General features: G+C 42.4%; 1 protein-coding gene across 4 annotated transcripts in view; it reads left to right on the top strand.

Annotated features, from left to right (window-relative positions):
• ddr1 (discoidin domain receptor tyrosine kinase 1) overlaps positions 1-22,233 on the top strand; it is a 154,210-nt gene that overhangs the window by 111,983 nt on the left and 19,994 nt on the right. For 2 of the 4 annotated variants that reach the window (XM_061914829.1, XM_061914831.1), the window contains 5 exons: positions 4,082-4,248; positions 6,526-6,727; positions 11,972-12,079; positions 21,365-21,669; positions 21,744-21,871. In XM_061914829.1, the coding sequence (XP_061770813.1) occupies positions 4,082-4,248; positions 6,526-6,727; positions 11,972-12,079; positions 21,365-21,669; positions 21,744-21,871 (910 nt within the window). The remainder of the gene's footprint in view (positions 1-4,081; positions 4,249-6,525; positions 6,728-11,971; positions 12,080-21,364; positions 21,670-21,743; positions 21,872-22,233) is intronic. The other 2 variants (XM_061914830.1, XM_061914832.1) reach the window with 2 other exon arrangements.

The raw sequence follows: 22,233 nt of genomic DNA, 5'->3' as shown, positions 1-22,233 counted from the left end.
TCCCTTTTCTAAAGGAAATTCTGGACAAATTAAAGGGGAGGAGTCGGCCCGCCTCCAAGCCTCCCACCACCCTCCCTTAAGGTCAGTCCCTGACCATAGGGAACGGGTCTGGGATCCCCGTCTGGAGGAAGGGGCTATGACCTATAGCTGTGCTACGGAGGTAGCACAGATACTACCCTCTAAACCACAGCCACCATGTAGACCTCCTCCACCTGTTTTTCCCCTGGCCAAGTCTCAACGGCCTTGTAGACCTCCTCCACCTGTTTTTCCCCCGGCCAAGTCTCAACGGCCTTGTAGACCTCCTCTACCTGATTTTCCCCCGGCCAAATCTCAACGGCCTTGTAGACCTCCTCCACCTGTTTTTCCCCCGGCCAAGTCTCAACGGCCTTGTAGACCTCCTCCACCGGTGTTCGGACTCGCGAGGTCATTACCTCCAGCACGTCCTCCACCACCGGTGTTCTGCACTGCTCCCAGTCTGGTTCTCACACCAGCACATGACTCTCGCCTGGTTCTCAAGCCAGAATTAGACTCTCGCCTGGTTTTCACACCAGAAAATGTTTCTAGCCTGGTTCTCAAGCCAGCACTAGACTCCCACCTGGTTCTCACACCAGCCTCCGACCCAGAACTGGTTCTCATACCAGTTACAGACTTTAGCCTGGAGCCCACTCCAGTACCAGCTCCAGAGCTGGAGCCTACTCCAGTACCAGCTCCACGCCGCCAAGCGCCGGTACCAGCTCCGCGCCGCCAAGCACCGCCGACGACGGGGCTGGAGCCCACACCAGCGTCGACGACGGGGCTGGAGCCCACACCAGCGTCAACGACGGGGCTGGAACCTTCACCTGTGTCGACAGGGCTGGAGCCCACTCCAGTGCCAGCTCCTCGACAAGCGCCGGTACCAGCTCCACGCCGCCAAGCACTGCCGACGAAGAAGCTGGAGCCCACACCGGCGCCGACGATGAGGCTGGAGCTCACACCAGTCACGACTCCTGCGGCTCCCAGGCCGCCTCCGACGACTCCTGCGGCTCCCAGGCCGCCTCCGACGACTCCTGCGGCTCCCAGGCCGCCTCCGACGACTCCTGCGGCTCCCAGGCCGCCTCCGACGACTCCTGCGGCTGCAGCACCCGCATCATCCTCGCCAGCTGCACTCGGGCCTGCTTTGGCTGCAGTCCCCGCACCCTCGTCTGCTGCTTCCAAGCCTGCTGGGATTTCGGTGCTGAGGCGTCGTCCACCACGTCGACCACGGGCGTGGCCTCTGCGAGGTCATCCTCCTCGCCAGACACTCCCTCCTCCATGTCGGCCACGGATGTGGCCGTGCCCGGGTCGTCCGCCTCGCCGGGCACCTCATCCTGCGAGGCGGCCACTAATGTGGCCTTTTCGAGGTCGCCCGCCAAAACTTGTTCGGCAGCGGCGTTCCATCCGCCGCCGCCACTTGACTTGTCCTCGGTGGATTCGGGGACACACGACTTGGCGACCCTCCACCGTGGCCTCCCTCCGCCCTCCCTTCGTTTGTGGACTCTGTTTTTGGGGAGGGGGTTCAAGTTGTTTCTTATTTGTTTTTGTTTTCTTTGAGACATCTGGAATCTGTCTTTTTGGGGGGGGGAATACTGTTGCGATCTGTGACTCAGATCTTCACATGTTTATTTTTCCATCTTTGTTTCATTCTCTTCTGACCCACTTACTTCCTGTTTAGTCCGTTACCATGGTTACACATTGATTTCACCTGCTCCTCGTTTTCTACACACCTGGTTCTCCTTGATTTCTCCCTATATAAGCTTTCCTCTTTTCTTTGTTCAGTCTCGGATCCTAATTTGCCCACGCGCAACAGTGACGACTCTCGACCTTCATCTTTGTATGTATATTCTCGCTAGCTTTTACGCTAAGCCATTTGTTTATTTAATAAATCCATTTATAACTTACCTTGTTGTGTTCATCGCTTCGACGCATCCCCGGAAGAACCAATCCGGCATTACAATGCCACACAAGCGTCACACTATCAGACTGCGTGGTGGCTAGTAGTGGCTTTCAGTAGGCCTTTAAAAGAGAAACTGGAGAATCATGTAACAATATGCATGTTCGGAATGAACTCAAACCAGAAACTAATGTTTTTTGTTTTGTTTTTTCATTTTCCTTGTTCAGTTCTGTGGTTAATTGCACACTTTTCCATCCTTTGCCGTCACTGGTGTCTTTCTATAGCCGAACAAGCAGCAACACAAACTTGTTAGTCAATGCTGGAGCTGCTCACAATATTTGTTGAACTCTTCCTTTTGAGGATTTTGTCCAAACAAAAATGATGTTTTGAATTCAAGTTTAGGGGTTCCACTGTATGCAACAATAACACTGCTTTTATCACTGTGGTGTGCATGTTTGGGGAACTTTTTGGGTACTTAACAACGGAACTAGAAGTACTTTTTGTGGGATATATATAGTCTTTTTTGGGGGGGAAGTGTTGTTACCAACATGGTTCTGATGGACTGGACACTGTGTGTGTGTGTGTGTGTGTGTGTGTGTGTGTGTGTGTGTGTGTGTGTGTCTTGTCTATGCACACAACTGTGTGTAGGTGTGTGTGTGTGTGTGTCTTGTCTATGCACACAACTGTGTGTAGGTGTGTGTGTGTGTCTGTGTGTGTGTGTGTGTGTGTGTCTTGTCTATGCACACAACTGTGTGTAGGTGTGTGTGTGTGTGTGTCTTGTCTATGCACACAACTGTGTGTAGGTGTGTGTGTGTGTGTGTCTTGTCTATGCACACAACTGTGTGTAGGTGTGTGTGTGTGTGTGTGTCTTGTCTATGCACACAACTGTGTGTATGTGTGTGTGTGTGTGTCTTGTCTATGCACACAACTGTGTGTAGGTGTGTGTGTGTGTGTGTGTGTGTGTGTGTGTGTGTCTTGTCTATGCACACAACTGTGTGTAGGTGTGTGTGTGGGTGTGTGTGTCTGTGTGTGTGTGTGTGTGTGTGTGTGTCTTGTCTATGCACACAACTGTGTGTAGGTGTGTGTGTGTGTGTGTCTTGTCTATGCACACAACTGTGTGTAGGTGTGTGTGTGTCTGTGTGTGTGTGTGTGTGTGTGTCTTGTCTATGCACACAACTGTGTGTAGGTGTGTGTGTGTGTGTGTGTCTTGTCTATGCACACAACTGTGTGTATGTGTGTGTGTGTGTGTCTTGTCTATGCACACAACTGTGTGTAGGTGTGTGTGTGTGTCTGTGTGTGTGTGTGTGTGTGTGTGTGTGTGTCTTGTCTATGCACACAACTGTGTGTAGGTGTGTGTGTGGGTGTGTGTGTCTGTGTGTGTGTGTGTGTGTGTGTGTCTTGTCTATGCACACAACTGTGTGTAGGTGTGTGTGTGTGTGTGTGTGTGTGTCTTGTCTATGCACGCTACTGTGTGTGTGTGTGTGTGTGTGTGTGTCTTGTCTATGCACACAACTGTGTGTAGGTGTGTGTGTGTGTGTGTCTGTGTGTGTGTGTGTGTCTTGTCTATGCACACAACTGTGTGTAGGTGTGTGTGTGGGTGTGTGTGTCTGTGTGTGTGTGTGTGTGTGTGTGTGTGTCTTGTCTATGCACACAACTGTGTGTAGGTGTGTGTGTGTGTGTGTGTGTGTGTGTGTCTTGTCTATGCACACAACTGTGTGTAGGTGTGTGTGTGTGTCTTGTCTATGCACACAACTGTGTGTGTGTGTGTGTCTTGTCTATGCACACAACTTTGTGTGTGTGTGTGTGTGTGTCTTGTCTATGCACACAACTGTGTGTAGGTGTGTGTGTGTGTGTCTTGTCTATGCACACAACTGTGTGTGTGTGTGTGTGTGTGTCTTGTCTATGCACACAACTGTGTGTCCCTGCATGCCGCATTTGTGTGATTCATTGTGAAGTTGTTGAGGAGCCGTGCACTCTTCACATTCTTTTCTCTGAAGTGAGGCCAGAGAGATATTGGGTGATGAAACCTTGCAGAAGTGACCTAAAAGCCTGTGTGTGTTTAAGATAAGACCAAAATAACTCGACTGTACGAAACAACCTTCATCATGACAGGTCTGCTAAAAATTTTGTCGGTAAATCAATCGAGGGCAACCTCTTCCTCGTCTGTCTCAGGCTCGGAGTTTGCCGCCGTGTCGCCGAGGGCGGGGCTTCCCGTGGCCAAGGACGACAGCAACAACACGGCCATTCTGATTGGCTGCCTGGTGGGCATCATCCTGCTGCTGCTGGCCGTCATCGCCGTCATCCTGTGGAGGCAATACTGGAAGAAGCTGCTGGGGAAGGTGAGGACCACCATTGGAATTATACCAAGTACAAGACAGGAGTCAGTACGTCTGCCTCACAATACGAAGGTCCTGAGTTCAATCCCGGGCTCGGGATCTTTCTGTGTGGAGTTTGCATGTTCTCCCCGTGACTGCGTGGGTTCCTCCCACCTCCAAAGACATGCACCTGGGGATAGGTTGATTGGCAACACTAAATTGGCCCTAGTGTGTGAATGTTGTCTGTCTATCTGTGTTGGCCCTGCAATGAGGTGGCGACTTGTCCAGGGTGTACACCGCCTTCGGCCCGATTGTAGCTGAGATAGGCACCAGCGCCCCCCGCGACCCCAAAAGGGAATAAGCGGTAGAAAATGGATGGATGGATGTGTGAATGTTGTCTATCTGTGTTGGCCCTGTGACAAGGTGGCATATTGTCCAGGGTGTACCCCGCCTTCCGCCCGATTGTAGCTGAGATAGGCGCCAGCGCCCCCCGCGACCCCAAAAGGGAATAAGCGGTAGAAAATGGATGGATGGATGTGTGAATGTTGTCTATCTGTGTTGGCCCTGTGACAAGGTGGCAAATTGTCCAGGGTGTACCCCGCCTACCGCCCGAATGCAGCTGGGATAGGCTCTGTCCTGCCAAATTTCTTCCCCCCCTACAAAAACCTTCCCCCCTGAAGACATTTGGCATGACAGCCCCCCTAATGCCTGAAGGACCCCAATGAGGGCGTGATAATACCAAGTTCAACGACTCTTAAGGGTAACAGTTGCAAAATTAGCGAAGCAAAAATAGTTTGAAAGATTAGCATGCTGGAATGCTAATATTTTTTACTCACCGTTATTTTCCACCAATGACAATCAGGCAATTATAATGCTTTTAAAACAGGCAGCTGTGTGGGCTGCTTTAAGGTCCTTCCACCCTCATTGGGGTCATTCAGGCATTAGAGGGGCTGTCACGCCAAATGTCTTCCGGGGGGGAAGGTTTGGCATGACAGCTCCAACACCCCCGCGGCCCTGAAAAGGACAAGCGGTAGAAAATGGATGGATGGAAAGGACTGGCCAGAGTAGAAGACGACCACTCGCTTTTCAATGCTCAAAGCTAAAAGTTGCTGGGGAAGAAGACGGCAGACATACGTGTGTAAGCCAGGGGTCGGCAACCCAAAACGTTGGAAGAGCCATATTGGACCAAAAATACAAAAAAATAATCTGTCTGGAGCTGCAAAAAATTAAACACCGTATATATTAAGGATTATGATGAAGGTAAAACCTGATGTGTCTATATTAGCCTACTATCAAAAGGACTGTGTCGCAGGCTGAAGCAAATCTTTGTTGACAGAAACAATGGAAATGATGTTTGGAGTAAAGAACAACAGCCTAACAGCTTGTATTCTCAGGCTATTTCATTTAAGAGGAGAAAACTATCATTTACGGGGATATCGATTTTTGAAATAGGTAAAGCGAGAACAAATATAAAATACAAATGTATTACAGTTTTAGGAGTTAAATGGAAGAAGCTCAGTGATGAGTTGAAGACATGCACTTCTTTGTTGAGGTTTAAGAAAACATTGAAAGGTGAAATAATTGAAAATTATAAAATATAGTAACAAGTACTTTCATCCCATTGATTTTTGATTTTTTTTTTTTTTTACGTTGATGTTCCAGGCAATCTAATCTTCTGTGAAGGTAGAGGATAGGCAAATATAAGCTTTGGCTTCAGCCTATTCCTTTTTTGGTCATTCTTTCGTGTGTAAATGTGCATTATTGTGTACATATGACATGTACTGTAAAACTGATCACACAAAATGGTTGATTGATTTGATTGATTATATGACCGAAATAAACTCATTTCATTGATAGTATATATTTGTACCATGAATTGATGAAGGTGAACCCCGACTTAAACAAGTTGAAAAACTTATTGGGGTGTTACCATTTAGTGGTCAATTGTACGGAATATGTACTGTACTGTGCAATCTACTAATAAAAGTATCAATCAATCAATCACTCACTAGGGCGGCGCTAAAGAGTTGATGACACCCCGGTACATACCGTATTGACCTGAATATAAGACTGCTCTTTTCTCCTGCATGCGTGCGAGTGACAGGAAGAAAAGCTCTGACTCGATTAAGAAAACATTTGTGATGTATAAATGTGAAATCCCCAAATATGAAACGGGTTTGATATTCAGTTTAATGCAGTGATTCGATGTACACTTCATTAGGTACACCTGCACAAGAGAAAACAACAACCCTGCACACGTTGAACTGCACACTTACCCACGCTCGTGACCCCCGTCCGCAGGCCCAGGGCAGCCTCTCCAGCGACGAGCTGCGCGTCCACCTGTCCGTCCCCTCGGACAACGTGGTCATCAACAACACCCACAGCTACTCCAGTCGCTACCAGCGCATCCACACCTTCCCCGACGACCCCGAGCGGGAGGGCGAGTGCGAGTACCAGGAGCCAAGCGCCTTGCTTCGCCCGCGGGACCACCGTGACAGCACGGGTAGGTGGAACACACGCTTTTATCCTGTGGTTTACAGCATGTCCTGCTGAGAGGCACTTGAACGCAACACGCTGATGGAGCTCGTTTACTATTGAAACATACACACACTAAACAGCCTTAAATGTTTTCTCTTCTGCATTCTTCAAGTGTGCATAAGTTCTTGCACTCTTAGCCCCTGCAGAAATGATATGTGAATTATTTACTGTACGGACAGAAGTGTCGGGACATCTGGCTATTATGTCTACAGGAAGTCACCATTTTAAAGAAAAATGACATGAAGTTGCAATTTTCAGATAAGTTCATTTATTTTAGATTTGGGCTTAGTCTCTAAAACAGGGGTCACCAACATGGTGCCCGCGGGCACCAGATGAGTCGCCCGCTGGCCTGTTCTAAAAATAGCTCAAATAGCAGCACTTACCAGTGAGCTGCCTCTATTTTTTAAATTGTATTTATTTACTAGCAAGCTGGTCTCGCTTTGCTTGACATTTTTAATTCTAAGAGAGACAAAACTCAAATAGAATTTGAAATTCCAAGAAAATATTTTAAAGACTTGGTCTTCACTTGTTTAAATAAATGTGCTTATTTTTTTTACTTTGCTTCTTATAACTTTCAGAAAGACAATTTTAAAGAAAAAATAAAACCTTAAAAATGATTTTAGGATTTTTAAACACATATACCTTTTTACCTTTTAAATTCCTTCCTCTTCTTTCCTGACAATTTAAATCATTGAAGTAAATGTATTTTTTTATTGTAAAGATTAATAAATAAATTGTAATTTAATTCTTCATTTTAGCTTCTGTTTTTTCGACAAAGAATATTTGTGAAATATTTCTTCAAAATTATTATGATTAAAATTCAAAAAAATATTTATGGCAAATCTAGAAAATCTATGGTATCAAATTTAAATCTCATTTCAAAGTCTTGAATTTCTTTTTAAAATGTTTGTTCTGGAAAATCAAGAAGAAATAATGATTTTGTCTTTGTTAGAAATATAGCTTGGTCCAATTTGTTATATATTCTAACAAAGTGCAGATTGGATTTTAACCTATTTAAAACATGTCATCAAAAATATATATTTACTGTGAGAAATCATTAAGATGATCAGTGTTTCCACAGAGATAAATATCAATTATTAATAATAACATAGACTTAAAGGTAAATTCAGCAAATTGTCTATTTCTGGCAATTTATTTAAGTGTGTATCAAACTGGTAGCCCTTCGCAATTATCAGTACCCAAGAAGTAGCTTTCGGTTTCAAAAATCTTGCTCTAAAATTTTTTTCAAAGGTTCAATTACATTTTACTGATACAAAATTAAGTTTTTGGCATGTTTTGAAGTTGCCTCCCCAAACCCTCTTTGAGCCAGCTGGTCCTCAAACACGCAGCAGCTTGACCACGAGTTGTTAACCTTTCTGACCTTGGGGCCCAACTTTTCCACTACAGAAAGGCCTTGGGGCCCACTCAATTATTAACACTAAATTAGTCATTTTACTCTTTGTTTTAATTGTGTTCAATGATTATATCTGACCTACTTACTGTTGGTATATGTAAATAGCTCATTTCACAAAGTATATATGTGTGACTTATACAGCTAATATAGGGAAAAATATATTTTTCTTCTAAAAGATTTTTCGTGTGGCCTATAACCTGGTGCACTCTGTACATATTTTATATCATTCGTAGTATAGTATCCTGATTAATAACATAGTAAATAAAATACAATAATGCTTTTTTTTTCAAACAAAATAGTGGAATATAAGATATAAAATCCTGGACTTTAGTATATTTTAATTTTTTATATTTTTGGGAAGAATTATAAAAAAAATATTAATAAGGTACATGTACAAATAAAATTATTGAATTGTGTGAATTTTACAACATGTGAAATATAATTTAAATTAAATATTTATTTTGGGAAAAAAAATACATATTTATTGTATTTATATTATTGTTACATAGATCCTAACCATTTTTTTAAATTAAATGTCCAAATAAAAGCCTCCTTTACTAAATACCTGACCTCTAATAAACACGTTCAGTCAAGTAAATAAAAACCTCCAGCTGTAAATTATTATAGCACCTTTTTCAGACACTTGAAGCCCTTTAGACTGAGAAGCCATTGTTCATTCCTTTCTGTTATATGAAACCATGTATTGATCAGAATGATTCATATTTATTTAACACATAAACCTTAGCTTTAGATCAGGCTGATCAGAAAAATAAGCACAAATCAAACATACTGCATAAAATGGGACTCTAACTGACATAAATAAATGTACATACAATTATGTTGTGCCAAAATAAACAATTAATGTTTAACTAAACTGTCAAAAAAAATGTAGGTGCAAATTAAAATAGAGCTTTACCACATTTTGCTTTTAAGAAACTTCTCTGACTTTAGTTGCCGACTTCCTCGGTTTGTTTGCTATTGTCATTACTGCCTCAAGTGGTGGAAGATAGTATTACAACTGAGTACCGCTGCGGCCTAAGAATCACATCTTTTTAGAGAGCGCTCGCAGCCAAACAATGGGACCCGATGGTTAAGAAACACTGACCTTGACCAAAAATGGCCTCAAACATCCCCTTTTGACCTTTTGTGATAATTATGGGGATGTTCCCCAACAATGGTCTATAAAACAACGCTTTCATAGGTTCAAAAAGTTCATGTTTTACTCTCAAGGAGTTGCCACGTACTCTTTTTGAGACAAAAGTTGTGTAAAACCTTGAAAAACCTCATCCTGAGTCCTGGCTCTCTTTTATAATCTTACCTAAAATGCTGAGAAAAGATGTGAACTTGAGGCATTTTCATTTAAATTGATTACATTATTGTGGCAGATGAAAAGATTGATGTGCATTTAGTACCTCAACTGACCAGCTTAATTGTTTCTGTGATGCAGCTCTTAACTCCAAGCACTTGTATCTTAAAGCAACATCTCCCATTGAAATGAATTGAAATCAATTTTTATTGGCGTTTAGCTCCTTCCAAAACAGCATTTACTTTGGAGAGCGGACTTCTACGGTATCTGCTTCCCCCATCAAACACACCATCAGCAGCTTATCCATATTTTCATAGATGAACGTGGTCCGTTCAGATATTATTTTAAGGACCTTGACTGGCATTAAACTGATTCTGCTTCAGTATGGTGCAGACCAGCAGTGATACTCTGATGTGGACTTATGAGGATTAGCCAAGAGACAGCTCTTATCTCCAAACACTCTTAAGTTGGTCTAACCCTGTATCCTGAACAAATGTGGCTTTATAATATAATTTGTTTTTAACAGACATGGCCATTTACTAAAACTATAGTTCCACACAAAATGCTGCAGTTATTAACAAGTCAAAAAACTGAACACTTTTCTGAGCATTACGACAGCAAGTATTGAACGTTACACCTTTCCTCTGCTTCAGATTCGCATACAGATACATTCATGTTAGAGATAAAACTTTGGATTACCGAGATGAAAAAAAACCTTTCACTTCACAATGGATCCATAAAGCTCCGCTCTTTGGTCGGAATGACGAGGCCGTCAATTAGTTACAACTTGGTCACTTTATTTATCATTTTCCACGGGTCACAACAATGCTATTTGCACTCCTGAACATGCCAGCGCTACCTCCCCTAACTTGCCCACCCACTCACGTCACTCACCCTACATGCTGGCGTTCTTAAAGGGGCACACACACACATACGCCTCGCCTAATGTGGCGATTATTATTACCAACTTTGCTTCAAACTTAAGTAAATATTTAAACAATAAGCATTGAGATCTGCACAAAAGTTATTAAATGTGATGGGTAATAATGTAGTTGTTACACCTGTCCTGCTGTTTGGCTCCGGTGCAGCCTGCATTTGAAGAGCACAGGGAAGATGTCCCCTTTAGGGTCGATGTCATTTCAATGCCTTTTAATTTATATTTTAACCTTGTAAAATAGTTTTTTGACTGTGTTTTACTGTAATGAAAGAATTTCTGTTAAAATAAAGCCCAAATTTAGAAATTTTTTGTAGTTTGCTTTATTTGGAAAAGTATCTGTATACATTTTGGTACTGGTACTAAATTAATGATATCGGGACAACCCTAGTTCCCAACTAGGACACGTAGAATGATCATACTTGCCAACCTCCCCGGATTGTCCGGGAGACTCCCGATATTCAGCGCCTCTCCCGAAAAGCTCCCGGGACAAATTTTCAACCAAAATTCAGGCGGAGTTAGAGGCCACGCCCCCTCCAGCTCCATGCGGACCTGAGTGAGGACAGCCTGTTTTCACGTCCGCTTTCCCACAATATAAACAGCGTGTCAACCCAATGACGTTATAACTGTAGAATGATCGAGGGCGAGTTCTTGGTTTCTTCTGCGGGTTTATTGTCACACAGTCTCATTAACGTCCTCCCAGCGTGGTAACAACACACAACAACAGCAGTCACGTTTTTCTTCTACCGTAAAGCAGTTCGTCTGCTGTAAACAGCAATGTTGTGACACTCTTAAACAGGACAATACTGCCATCTACTGTACATGCATATGGTTAGAAAAATTGTGACAGAGAATAGAACAATGATGGACAATTCAACCCTTAACTCGACAATGAGTAGATAAGTGTTATGTGTGTGTATGTGTGTAAATAAATGAACACTGAAATTCAAGTATTTCTTTTATTTATATATATATATATATATATATATAATATATATATATATATATATCGCTATAATTCACTGAAAGTCAAGTATTTCTTAAATACTTGACTCTTAACCCCCACCTGCACCCCCACCTCACAAAATCGGAGGTCTCAAGGTTAGCAAGTATGAGAACAATGTAAAATGCCAGTGGCCCAATACTTTTGTCCAAGAGGCGTGTAAGAGAAGAGTGTTTTTTTTTGCTGAAGCAAAATTCACACGGAGTGTTGCCAGTCTGAAGATTCTCTGCTCTTAAGGCCACAAAGTGACTTTTGTGGTAGGAGTAAGAACATGCTGTGTGATGAAAGCGCGGGCGTGCGTGCTGTTGTGTTGCACCGCAGCCTTTGAAATAACACCATTTTTCAGACACTTTTTGGTTGTTCCCCTCTAACATGAGTTGCTGTGGCTCTGCATGCCATCCTCTCCTTTATTGATTGATTGACATGCCTAACAGTACTTTGTTTTGTTCTGTGTCCACTCGATGTCGTATTGCTGCACCCCACCTCGCCGTGTGTATGTATTGTACACGTGTGTGTGTGTGTGTGTGTGTGTGTTGTGTTGTGCTCTCCCAGCCTTGCTGTTAAACAACCCGGCCTATCACCTGCTCCTGTCAGATCACAGGAAAGAATCGGGGCCCAGCAGCTGTCAGGCTCAGGAAAAGCGCCTGAATGTGCCGCATGGTAAGAGAAGACAGCTTCCAGTGGTCCAGTGCAGTCCTTGTCCACTTTCTAGCTGCCTGTCAGGGTTGGCTCTTCATCTTGTGATGCATGCAACTCCCTCCATGAGCCCCTCATTTCACTCTTTGTGCTAATATTCTCAACCCTCACTGAGAGCGTGATACTTTCTGCTGTGGACTCTGGAAGCTCTGAAAGTCAGCTAAGGAAGGAAATCCATGCTGTGACTTTCATTACCAGGCCTTTTTCACTAATAAGATGCAATTTAAAGGCCTACTGAAAGCCACCACTAGCCACCACGCAGTCTGATAGTTTACATATCCATCCATCCGTCCTTCTTCTTCCGCTTATCCGAGGTCGGGTCGCGGGGGCAACAGCCTAAGCAGGGAAACCCAGACTTCCCTTTCCTCAGCCACTTCGTCCAGCTCTTCCCGGGGGATCCCGAGGCGTTCCCAGGCCTTTAAAGGGTATCGGTATACATTTTGGTACCGGTACTAAATAATTGGTATCAGGACAACCCTAGTTCCCAACTAGGACGCGTAGAATGATCTAAAATCTCATTTCTATATTCTATATTCCTATAAAGGCCTACTGAAATGAGATGTTCTTATTTAAACGGGGATAGCAGCTCCATTCTATGTGTCATACTTCATCATTTGGCGATATCGCCATATTTTTGCTGAAAGGATTTAGTAGAGAACATCCACGATAAAGTTCGGAACTTTTGGTCGCTAATAAAAAAGCCTTGGCTGTACCGGAAGTAGCAGACGATGACATCACAAGTGTGAGGGCTTCTCACGTCCTCACATTGTTTATAATGTGAGCCTCCAGCAGCAAGAGCTATTCGGAACGAGAAAACGACAATTTCCCCATTAATTTGAGCGAGGATGAAAGATTCGTAGATGATGATATTGATAGCAAAGGACTAGAAAAAAAAAAAGGCGATTGCATTGGGACGGATTCAGATATTTTTAGACACATTTACTAGGATAATTCTGGGAAATCCCTTATGTATCTTATTCTATTGTGTTGCTAGTGTTTTAGTGAGTTAAATACTACCTGATAGTCGGAGGGGTGTGTCCACGGGTGTCTTGACGCCAGTCTCTGAGGGAGCTCAGCTGATCTCCGGTAAGAGGCGACTTTTTACCACAATTTTCTCACTGGAAACTGCTGTTTGACAAGTGGTCGGGATCCATGTTCACTTGACCGCTCTGATCCATAGTAAAGCTTCCCCTCCGGCTAAAGGCTACAGCTTCCCACCTCCATCTTTCTACTTTGACGTCTCCATTATTAATTGAACAAATTGCAAAAGATTCAGCAACACAGATGTCCAGAATACTGTGTAATTATGCGATGAAAAGAGACGACTTTTAGCTGCAAATGGTGCTGGGCTAATATGTCCTCTACAGTCCGTGACGTCACAAACATGTGTCATCATTCAGCGACGTTTTCAACAAGAAACTCCGCGGGGAATTTAAAATTGCAATTTAGTAAACTAAAGCGGCCGTATTGTCATGTGTTGCAATGTTAATATTTCATCATTGATATATAAACTATCAGACTGTGTGGTCGCTAGTAGTGGCTTTCAGTAGGACTTTAATGAGTGATTTTCACCTTCTTCTTGAACATTGCTGTATTTCCTCATAATGATGCTTGTTTACTCAACCACAGAGAGTACCAGGTGTCTATCGGGTTAGGGTGAAAGTGTTCTTTTATTAGCACACACTGTTTTTTTAATAATTGTTTGAGGTGGCGACTTCTTTACAACAGTGGTTCTCAAATGGGGGCATGTGTACCCCTGGGGGTACTTGAAGGTATGCCAAATAGCAACAATTCAAAAATATTTTATAAATATATTTATTGAATAATACTTCAACAAAATATGAATGTAAGTTCATAAAGTGTGAAAAGAAATACAACAATGCAATATTCAGTGTTGACAGCTAGATTTTTTGTGGACATGTTCCATAAATATTGATGTTAAAGATTTCTTTTTTTGTGAAGAAATGTTTAGAATTAAGTTGATGAATCCAGATGGGGCCCTGCGATGAGGTGACAACTTGTCCAGGGTGTACCCCGCCTTCCGCCCGATTGTAGCTGAGATAGGCGCCAGCGACCCCAAAAGGGAATAAGCGGTAGGAAATGGATGGATGGAATCCAGATGGATCTCTATTACAATCCCCAAAGAGGGCAATTTAAGTTGATGATTACTTCTATGTGGAGAAATATTTATTTATAATTGAATCACTTGTTTATTTTTCAACAAGTTTTTAGTTATTTTTATATCTTTTTTTCCAAATAGTTGAAGAAAGACCACTACAAATGAGCAATATTTTGCACTGTTATACAATTTAATAAATCAGAAACTGATGACATAGTGCTGTATTTTACTTCTTTATCAGTTTTTTCAACCAAAAATGCTTTGCTCTGATTAGGGGGTACTTGAATTAAAAACATGTTCCCAGGGGGTACATCACTGAAAAGAGGTTGACAACCACTGCTTTAGAGTGTACCCTGTCTTCCGTCCAAATGCAGCTGAGATAGGCTCCAGCAACCCCAAAATGGATGGGACGGATGTTTCAAAGATCCCGCAAAATAAAATTAAAATAAATTAAAGTTGTGTAATAATCCCTCGTTTGTCGCTGGTAATTGGTTCCGCACATGACCTCGAAAAATTATATTCAGTGAAGTAGGAATCATTCATTATAAATCACATATTTTTATAGCTAGAGGATAGAAAAACTGTTTACTACCTTCAAAATACAGTACAGGCCAAAAGTTTGGACACATTCTCCTCATTCAATGCATTTTTATTGTCCTTTGAGACATTTGTGATTTGGGGCTATATAAATAAACATTGATTGATTGATTGATATTTTCATGACTATTTACATTGTAGATTGTCACTGAAGGCATCAACACTAAGAATGAACACGTGGAGTTATGTACTTAACAAAAAAAGGTGAAATTGTTTTGTACAGAGAAGGGAAGGAGGCGATAACCAGGGAAGAACTGCGGTTTATTTAAACCTTTGATGATTCCGGGGCGTGTGTATGCTACTCGAAGTGAATGAGTGTAGACTATGTGTAATATTAACAGTGTAAATGTTACCAGGGGTTGTTGTCTGAGAGTGTTGGTTGAATCAAGAGGGGCAAGGCGAAGAGGTAGTTGGTGAACAGGCAACAGGTTGAGGGCAGGAGCGAGGCAATGTGGTCTGGGTCCGAGCAGGGAGGTCGTGGATCGAGGAAGGAATCCGGATGGATGTCAAAAGGCAAGTCACAATCACGGAAAACAGGGGAGTCAGGGAAGGTTAGCGACTTTCTGGCAAAGGTTCTTTGGGTCCGCTGGTCTTTATGCCGCGGCCTTTCATCAAGGCCAAGTGTTTTGATTGCGGATTGTCTGCAGACTCGTTGCTGCGTGGGCATGCTGCCCTCAACGCAAGATGGGGTGTGTCTGAGTGTGCTGTCAGCAGAGGTGCCGGCAGCTCCAGTTGCCGTGGAAACGTGGGTTCGACTCGGCGCCGTAACTGAAATACCTGAAAACATGTTTTGTATTCTAGTTTCTTCAACATTCTCTGATTACTGCTCTGCACACTCTTGGCATTCTTTCGATGAGCTTCAAGCACACCTGTGAAGTGAAAATCATTTCAGGTGACTACCTTTTGAAGCTCATCCAGAAAATGCCAGGAATGTGAAAAACAATAATCAAGCAAAGGGTGGCTATTTGGAATAAATTAGAATATAAAACTTTTTTCCAGTTATTTCATTTTTTTGTTAAGTACATAACTCCACATGTGTTCATTCATAGTTTTGATGCCTTCAGTGACAATGTACAATGTAAATAGTCATGAAAATAAAGAAGGTGTGTCTAAACTTTTGACCTGGACTGTGTTTTTTCAACATCTAAACAAGAAATGACATCCTTTTGTCACCTTCACACTCTTTTTATCAAATATAGCACTGGTTCTCAAACTTCATGACCAACATTTAAATACAGTAGTAAGGCAGAAGTTTTATTTAACAAGTATATTTAATATTTTTGGCCAGTGTAACATTTCACAGTTTGAATACAGGAAAATAAAACACTGTACTTAAACAACCGGAAGGAACGTGTACATACATACTGAATGGCTACCAAGAAGCATTTGCACACTTTTAAATATTAACTTAATTCTTATCTCCTCTAATGTTATTGTCGCTAGTTTTTAAGATATTTTAGATAGTATTTTTTAATGTGTTTTCTATTGTATTGAATCAGTGATGAACAGTTTCCCATGTCCTTGAAGGCATCATTGTTACCTGCAGCTTTCTCTGCCAATGTTCTGGTAGTTCACATGTGTTCTGTGTGCTGATTGGCTGGATTAGGCGGAGAATGTGGGGAACATTTATTTCCCAAGTGTGTTGGAGTAAGGCGGTTCTGTTTATGTTCTAATTGTTTATGTTGGTGTCAACTACGCTCTAAAGTAGTCAGATTGTAACGACTTCCAGTGAAGGCTGTGATGTACCTTTTGATAAGTGTTCCAGTCGCCTCATCACAATACAAACCCCGTTTCCATATGAGTTGGGAAATTGTGTTAGATGTAAATATAAACAGAATACAATGATTTGCAAATCCTTTTCAAGCCATATTCAGTTGAATATGCTACAAAGACAACATATTTGATGTTCAAACTCATAAACTTTATTTTTTTCTGCAAATAATAATTAACTTAGAATTTCATGGCTGCCAAAGTAGTTGGGAAAGGGCATGTTCACCACTGTGTTACATCACATTTTCTTTTAACAACACTCCAAAAACGTTTGGGAACCGAGGAAAGTGGACTTCTTTCCCATTCTTGTTTTATGTAGAGCTTCAGTCCTTCAACAGTCCGGGGTCTCCGCTGTCGTAATTTACGCTTCATAATGCGCCACACATTTTCCATGGGAGACAGGTCTGGACTGCAGGCGGGCCAGGAAAGTACCCACACTCTTTTTTATACGAAGCCACGCTGTTGTAACGCGTGCTGAATGTGGCTTGGCATTTTCTTGCTGAAATAAGCAGGGGCGTCCATGAAAAAGATGGCGCTTGGATGGCAGCATATGTTGTTCCAAAACCTGTATGTACCTTTCAGCATTAATGGTGCCTTCACAGATGTGTAAGTTACCCATGCCTTGGGCACTAATGCACCCCCATACCATCACACATGCTGGCTTTTCCACTTTGCGTCGATAACAGTCTGGATGGTTCGCTTCCCCTTTGGTCCGAATGAAACAATGTCCAATATTTCCAAAAACAATTTGAAATGTGGACTCGTCAGACCACAGAACACTTTTCCACTTTGCATCAGTCCATCTTAGATGATCTCGGGCCCAGAGAAGCCGGCGGCGTTTCTGGATGTTGTTGATAAATGGCTTTTACTTTGCATAATTAGAGCTTTAACTTGCACTTACAGATGTAGCGACCAACTGTATTTAGTGACAGTGGTTTTCTGAAGTGTTCCTGAGCCCATGTGGTGATATCCTTTAGGGATTGATGTCGGTTTTTGATACAGTGCCGTCTGAGGGATGGAAGGTCACGGTCATTCAATGTTGGTTTCCGGCCATGCCGCTTACGTGGAGTGATTTCTCCAGATTCTCTGAACCTTTTGATGATATTATGGAGCGTAGATGTTGAAATCCCTAAATTTCTTGCAATGTCACTTTGAGAAAGGTTGTTCTTAAACTGTTTGACTATTTGCTCACACAGTTGTGGACAAAGGGGTGTACCTCGCCCCATCCTTTCTTGTGAAAGACTGAGCATTTTTTGGGAAGCTGTTTTTATAGCCAATCATGGCACCCACCTGTTCCCAATTAGCCTGCACACCTGTGGGATGTTCCAAATAAGTGTTTGATGAGCATTCCTCAACTTTATCAGTATTTATTGCCACCTTTCCCAACTTCTTTGTCATGTGTTGCTGGCATCAAATTCTAAAGTTAATGATTATTTGCAACAACAAAAACTAATGTTTATGAGTTTGAACATGAAATATGTTGTCTTTGTAGCATATTCAACTGAATATGGCTTGAAAAGGATTTGCAAATCATTGTATTCCGTTTATATTTACATCTAACACAATTTCCCACCTCATATGGAAACGGGGTTTGTATTTCATTAGGCGATTTTTCGGCGTCCCACTATATTGCATCTGTGTACCCCTCACTTGAATATAGTCACGCTGCCTGAGGCTGAGCCAATCAGCAGCCACCATCCTGAACGGTGCACTCTGATTGGTTAGGTCTCATCTTTTGGCCAATAGCACTCTAGTATTGATATATTTAGTTCATCCTTATACCTAATTGCCTTATCTAGGTCAACAATGTTGTAGAATTTGCTTTAAAAAATAAAAAAGTCTGCGAGGGACGACTAAAACTGAATAATTCTGCTTACAATGATTTATTCATGAATATTTAAATGTGCTCTTAAAACATCGATCCTGATTAGGATGTTCAAATTAGCGACTGGATATTGTTTAATTATTCATTATAAAATGTTTTTTCTTTTTAAAGAAGATGTTTACCTTCCATCCATTTTCTACCGCTTATTCACTTTGGGGTCGCGGGGGGCGCTGGTGCCTATCTCAGCTACAATCGGGCGGAAGGCGGGATACACCCTGGACAAGTCGCCACCTCATCGCAGGGCCAACACAGAGTGTTAACCAACATATGTATTTTAAAAATATACATAAAACTACAAAAAAATAAGATTACTGTATATTTTTTATCTATTTTTAAGGCAGTGTGTAAATGTTTGCAAGCTCCTTCAACATAACTAAGTCATGTTTTGGTGGTTCGTCAGTTGTCATATCAGAATAAATAAAATCACTGAGCTCTTTTTCCCAAGGGCATTTATTTGATTAATTTTCTATATTTTTAAAATGTGTACTCTATTATTTGTAGAAAACTTCAAATGTAGAATTTGGAAAATGTGTCAGTACTAGGGTTGTACTAGTATAGTATCGCGGTACTAACGAATCAAAAACGGTACTTTATTTTGTTTGAAAAGTAGCAGTTCCCGGGCATGACGGCATGTTGTCGTCACGTCATGACATTGCTGAGGAGCATGTTCGGCAGCGCACAATCACAGAGTACTTACAAGCAGACACAGAGTGGACAGAAAAGGGAGAACAGACTTATTTTGGCCTAAAAACTAAGGATAAAGGTGAAGTTGTAACACTGAAATGCCCTCAGGAAGAGGTGCTTTAAGACATGGCTAGCTCGCTAGCGGCCAACATTTATGCGCAGTCTGCAGTGTTTTAGCTACTTTTAAATCACTAATCCTCGCCTCCATGCTATCAAATAAAGTAAGTTTCTTACAAGTACCATCCCTGCAGGACGAGGAGTCGCTAAACATTCTTCACTGCTCACCAGCGTCACAAAGTAAACAAACACCATAAGTGGATCTACACCTAACATCCACTGTAATGATACCAAGTACAATAGTGTATATACTCCATGCTACTATGATTACATCAATATTTTATCGTCACAAATTTTTTTCTTCCTATTTTTAGAATTCACATTATGTTCATAAACTCTGTAAATATGTCCCTGGACACATGAGGACTTTGAATGTGACAAATATATGATCCTGTTACTACAAACCCTGTTTCCATATGAGTTGGGAAATTGTGTTGCAAATCCTTTTCAACCTGTGGACGTGGTGTTGTCAGGAACAAAGAGGAAAATAACCATCCGGATTGTTCTAGGCGCAAAGTGTAAAAGCCAGCATGTGTGATGGTATGGGGGTGCATTAGTGCCCAAGGCATGGGTAACTTACACATCTGTGAAGGCACCATTAATGCTGAAAGGTACATACAGGTTTTGGAACAACATATGTTGTCATCCAAACAATGTTATCATGGACGCCCCTGCTTATTTCAGCAAAACAATGCCCAGCCACGTGTTACAACAGCGTGGCTTGATAGTAAACTAGACTGCCCCGCCTGTAGTCCAGACCTGTCTCCCATGGAAAATGTGTGGCGCATTATGAAGCGTAAAATACGACAGCAGAGACCCCGGACTGTTGAAGGACTGAAGCTCTACATAAAACAAGAATGGGAAAGAATTCCACTTTCAAAGCTTCAACAATTAGTTTCCTCAGTTCCCAAACATTTATTGAGTGTTGTTAAAGGAAAAGGTGATGTAACACAGTGGTGAACATGCCCTTTCCCAACTACTTTGTCATATGTTGCTGGCATGAAATTTTAAGTTAATTATTATTTAAAAAAATAAAATAAAGTTTATGAGTTTGAACATCAAATATGTTGTCTTTGTAGCATATTCAACTGAATATGGCTTGAAAAGGATTTGCAAATCATTGTATTCTGTTTATATTTACATCTAACACAATTTCCCAACTCATATGGAAACGGGGTTTATACTTTGTATCGGATCGAAATCTACATTTGTTGTATTATCCAAAACTAATATAAAGCATCCAAACAACAGAAGATGTGTTAATTACATTTGAACAGAAGTGTAGATAGAACATGTTAAAAGAGAAAGTAAGCAGATATTTACAGTAAATAACAAGTGGATTAATCATTTATTTTTACAGTTTTTTCCTCAAAATGTTGATAAATGACACAATATGTTACTGCAGACTAATTAGGAGCCTTTGTTTGCTTACTACTAAAAGATAAGTTGTCTTGTATGTTCACTATTTTATTTAAGGACAAAATTGCAATAAGAAACATATGTTTAATGTACTGTAAGATTTTTTGTTAAAATAAAACCAATAATGCCATTTTTTGTAGTCCCCTTTATTTAGAAAAATATAAATAAATAATAAATGGGTTGTACTTGTATAGCGCTGTTCTACCTTCAAGGTACTCAAAGCACTTTGACACTACTTCCACATTCACACACACATTCACACACTGATGGAGGGAGCTGCCATGCAAGGCGCTAACCAGCACCCATCAGGAGCAAGGGTGAAGTGTCTTGCTCAGGACACAACGGACGTGACGAGGTTGGTACTAGGTGGGATTTGAACCAGAGACCCTCGGGTTGCGCACAGCCACTCTTCCACTGCGCCACGCCGTCCCTAATATCGAAATATATACGGGGACAACCCTAGTCTGCACTGCAAAGAAAAGTCTGGGTCCTAATGGCCGCTTAGTCAATTCCTGCCGTTAAGTAAATAAAACAAACAATATGAGGAAATATGGAATACATGAATATTTTCATCTTGGTTTCTCTTTAAAGACTTTTTTTTCCTCCAAATGTCGTTTTTCTGGGTGTAAGATGTGCATCTCTCATGTCTGATGTGTAGCCTGCGGACTGGACTTGAACCCGGAGAAAAGTTTCCCCCCGTCTCAGGACGAGCCTCCGCCGTACCCGGGGTCGCCGCCTTACCCCGCCCTGTCGCCGCCCGTGTCCCCCCCGCTGCCCCCCAGCGTGCCGCACTACGCCGAGGCCGACATCGTGAGCCTGCAGGGCGTCAGCGGCAACAACACCTACGCCGTGCCCGCCCTGGCCTCGTCCGGCCTCGGCGGGGCGGACGCCAGCCCTTTGCCGGAGTTGCCCCGGCAGTGTCTCATCTTCAAGGAGAAGCTGGGGGAGGGGCAGTTTGGCGAGGTGGGACACGCACGCCACGAACAGAATGTGTGTGTCAAGGTGCTGAAACAGTCTGGCTTCTGTTCTGGTCAAAGGTGCACCTGTGTGAAATAGAAAACCCCCAAGACCTTCCTCACCTGGAATTTCCCTTCAACGTGAGGAAAGGTCGCCCTCTGCTGGTGGCCGTCAAGATCCTGCGGCCTGATGCCTCCAAAAACGCCAGGTAGGCTCTCCTATCTCCTTCTCTCTCTCTCTCTCTCTCTCCATCAGGGGTCAGCAACCCGCGGTTCTCTTTAGCGCCGCCCTAGTGGCTATCTGGAGCTTTTACAAAAATATAGGAAAAATCAAAATGATGAGGGGAAAAAAACATGGTTTTTGTTTTAATTTGCTTTCTGTAGGACAGGGGTCGGCAACCTGCAGTTCTTTGGCCACTCTGATGTGGCTCAGCTGCATAATCGCCGACCCCCCCGGGGTTTGGTCCTAGCGGGATGTATAATATAGCCATGAAGAGTCACGTATGCATGGGATTCTGGGTAATTGTTATGTTGCGTTTATAATGTGTTACAGTGTGGATGTTGTCCCGAA

Source organism: Nerophis ophidion, linkage group LG11 (genome assembly GCF_033978795.1).
Source record: "Nerophis ophidion isolate RoL-2023_Sa linkage group LG11, RoL_Noph_v1.0, whole genome shotgun sequence".
Taxonomy (NCBI): Eukaryota; Metazoa; Chordata; class Actinopteri; order Syngnathiformes; family Syngnathidae; genus Nerophis; species Nerophis ophidion.
Note: the sequence above shows the minus strand (reverse complement) of the source record. Positions and strands in the feature narration are given on the sequence as shown.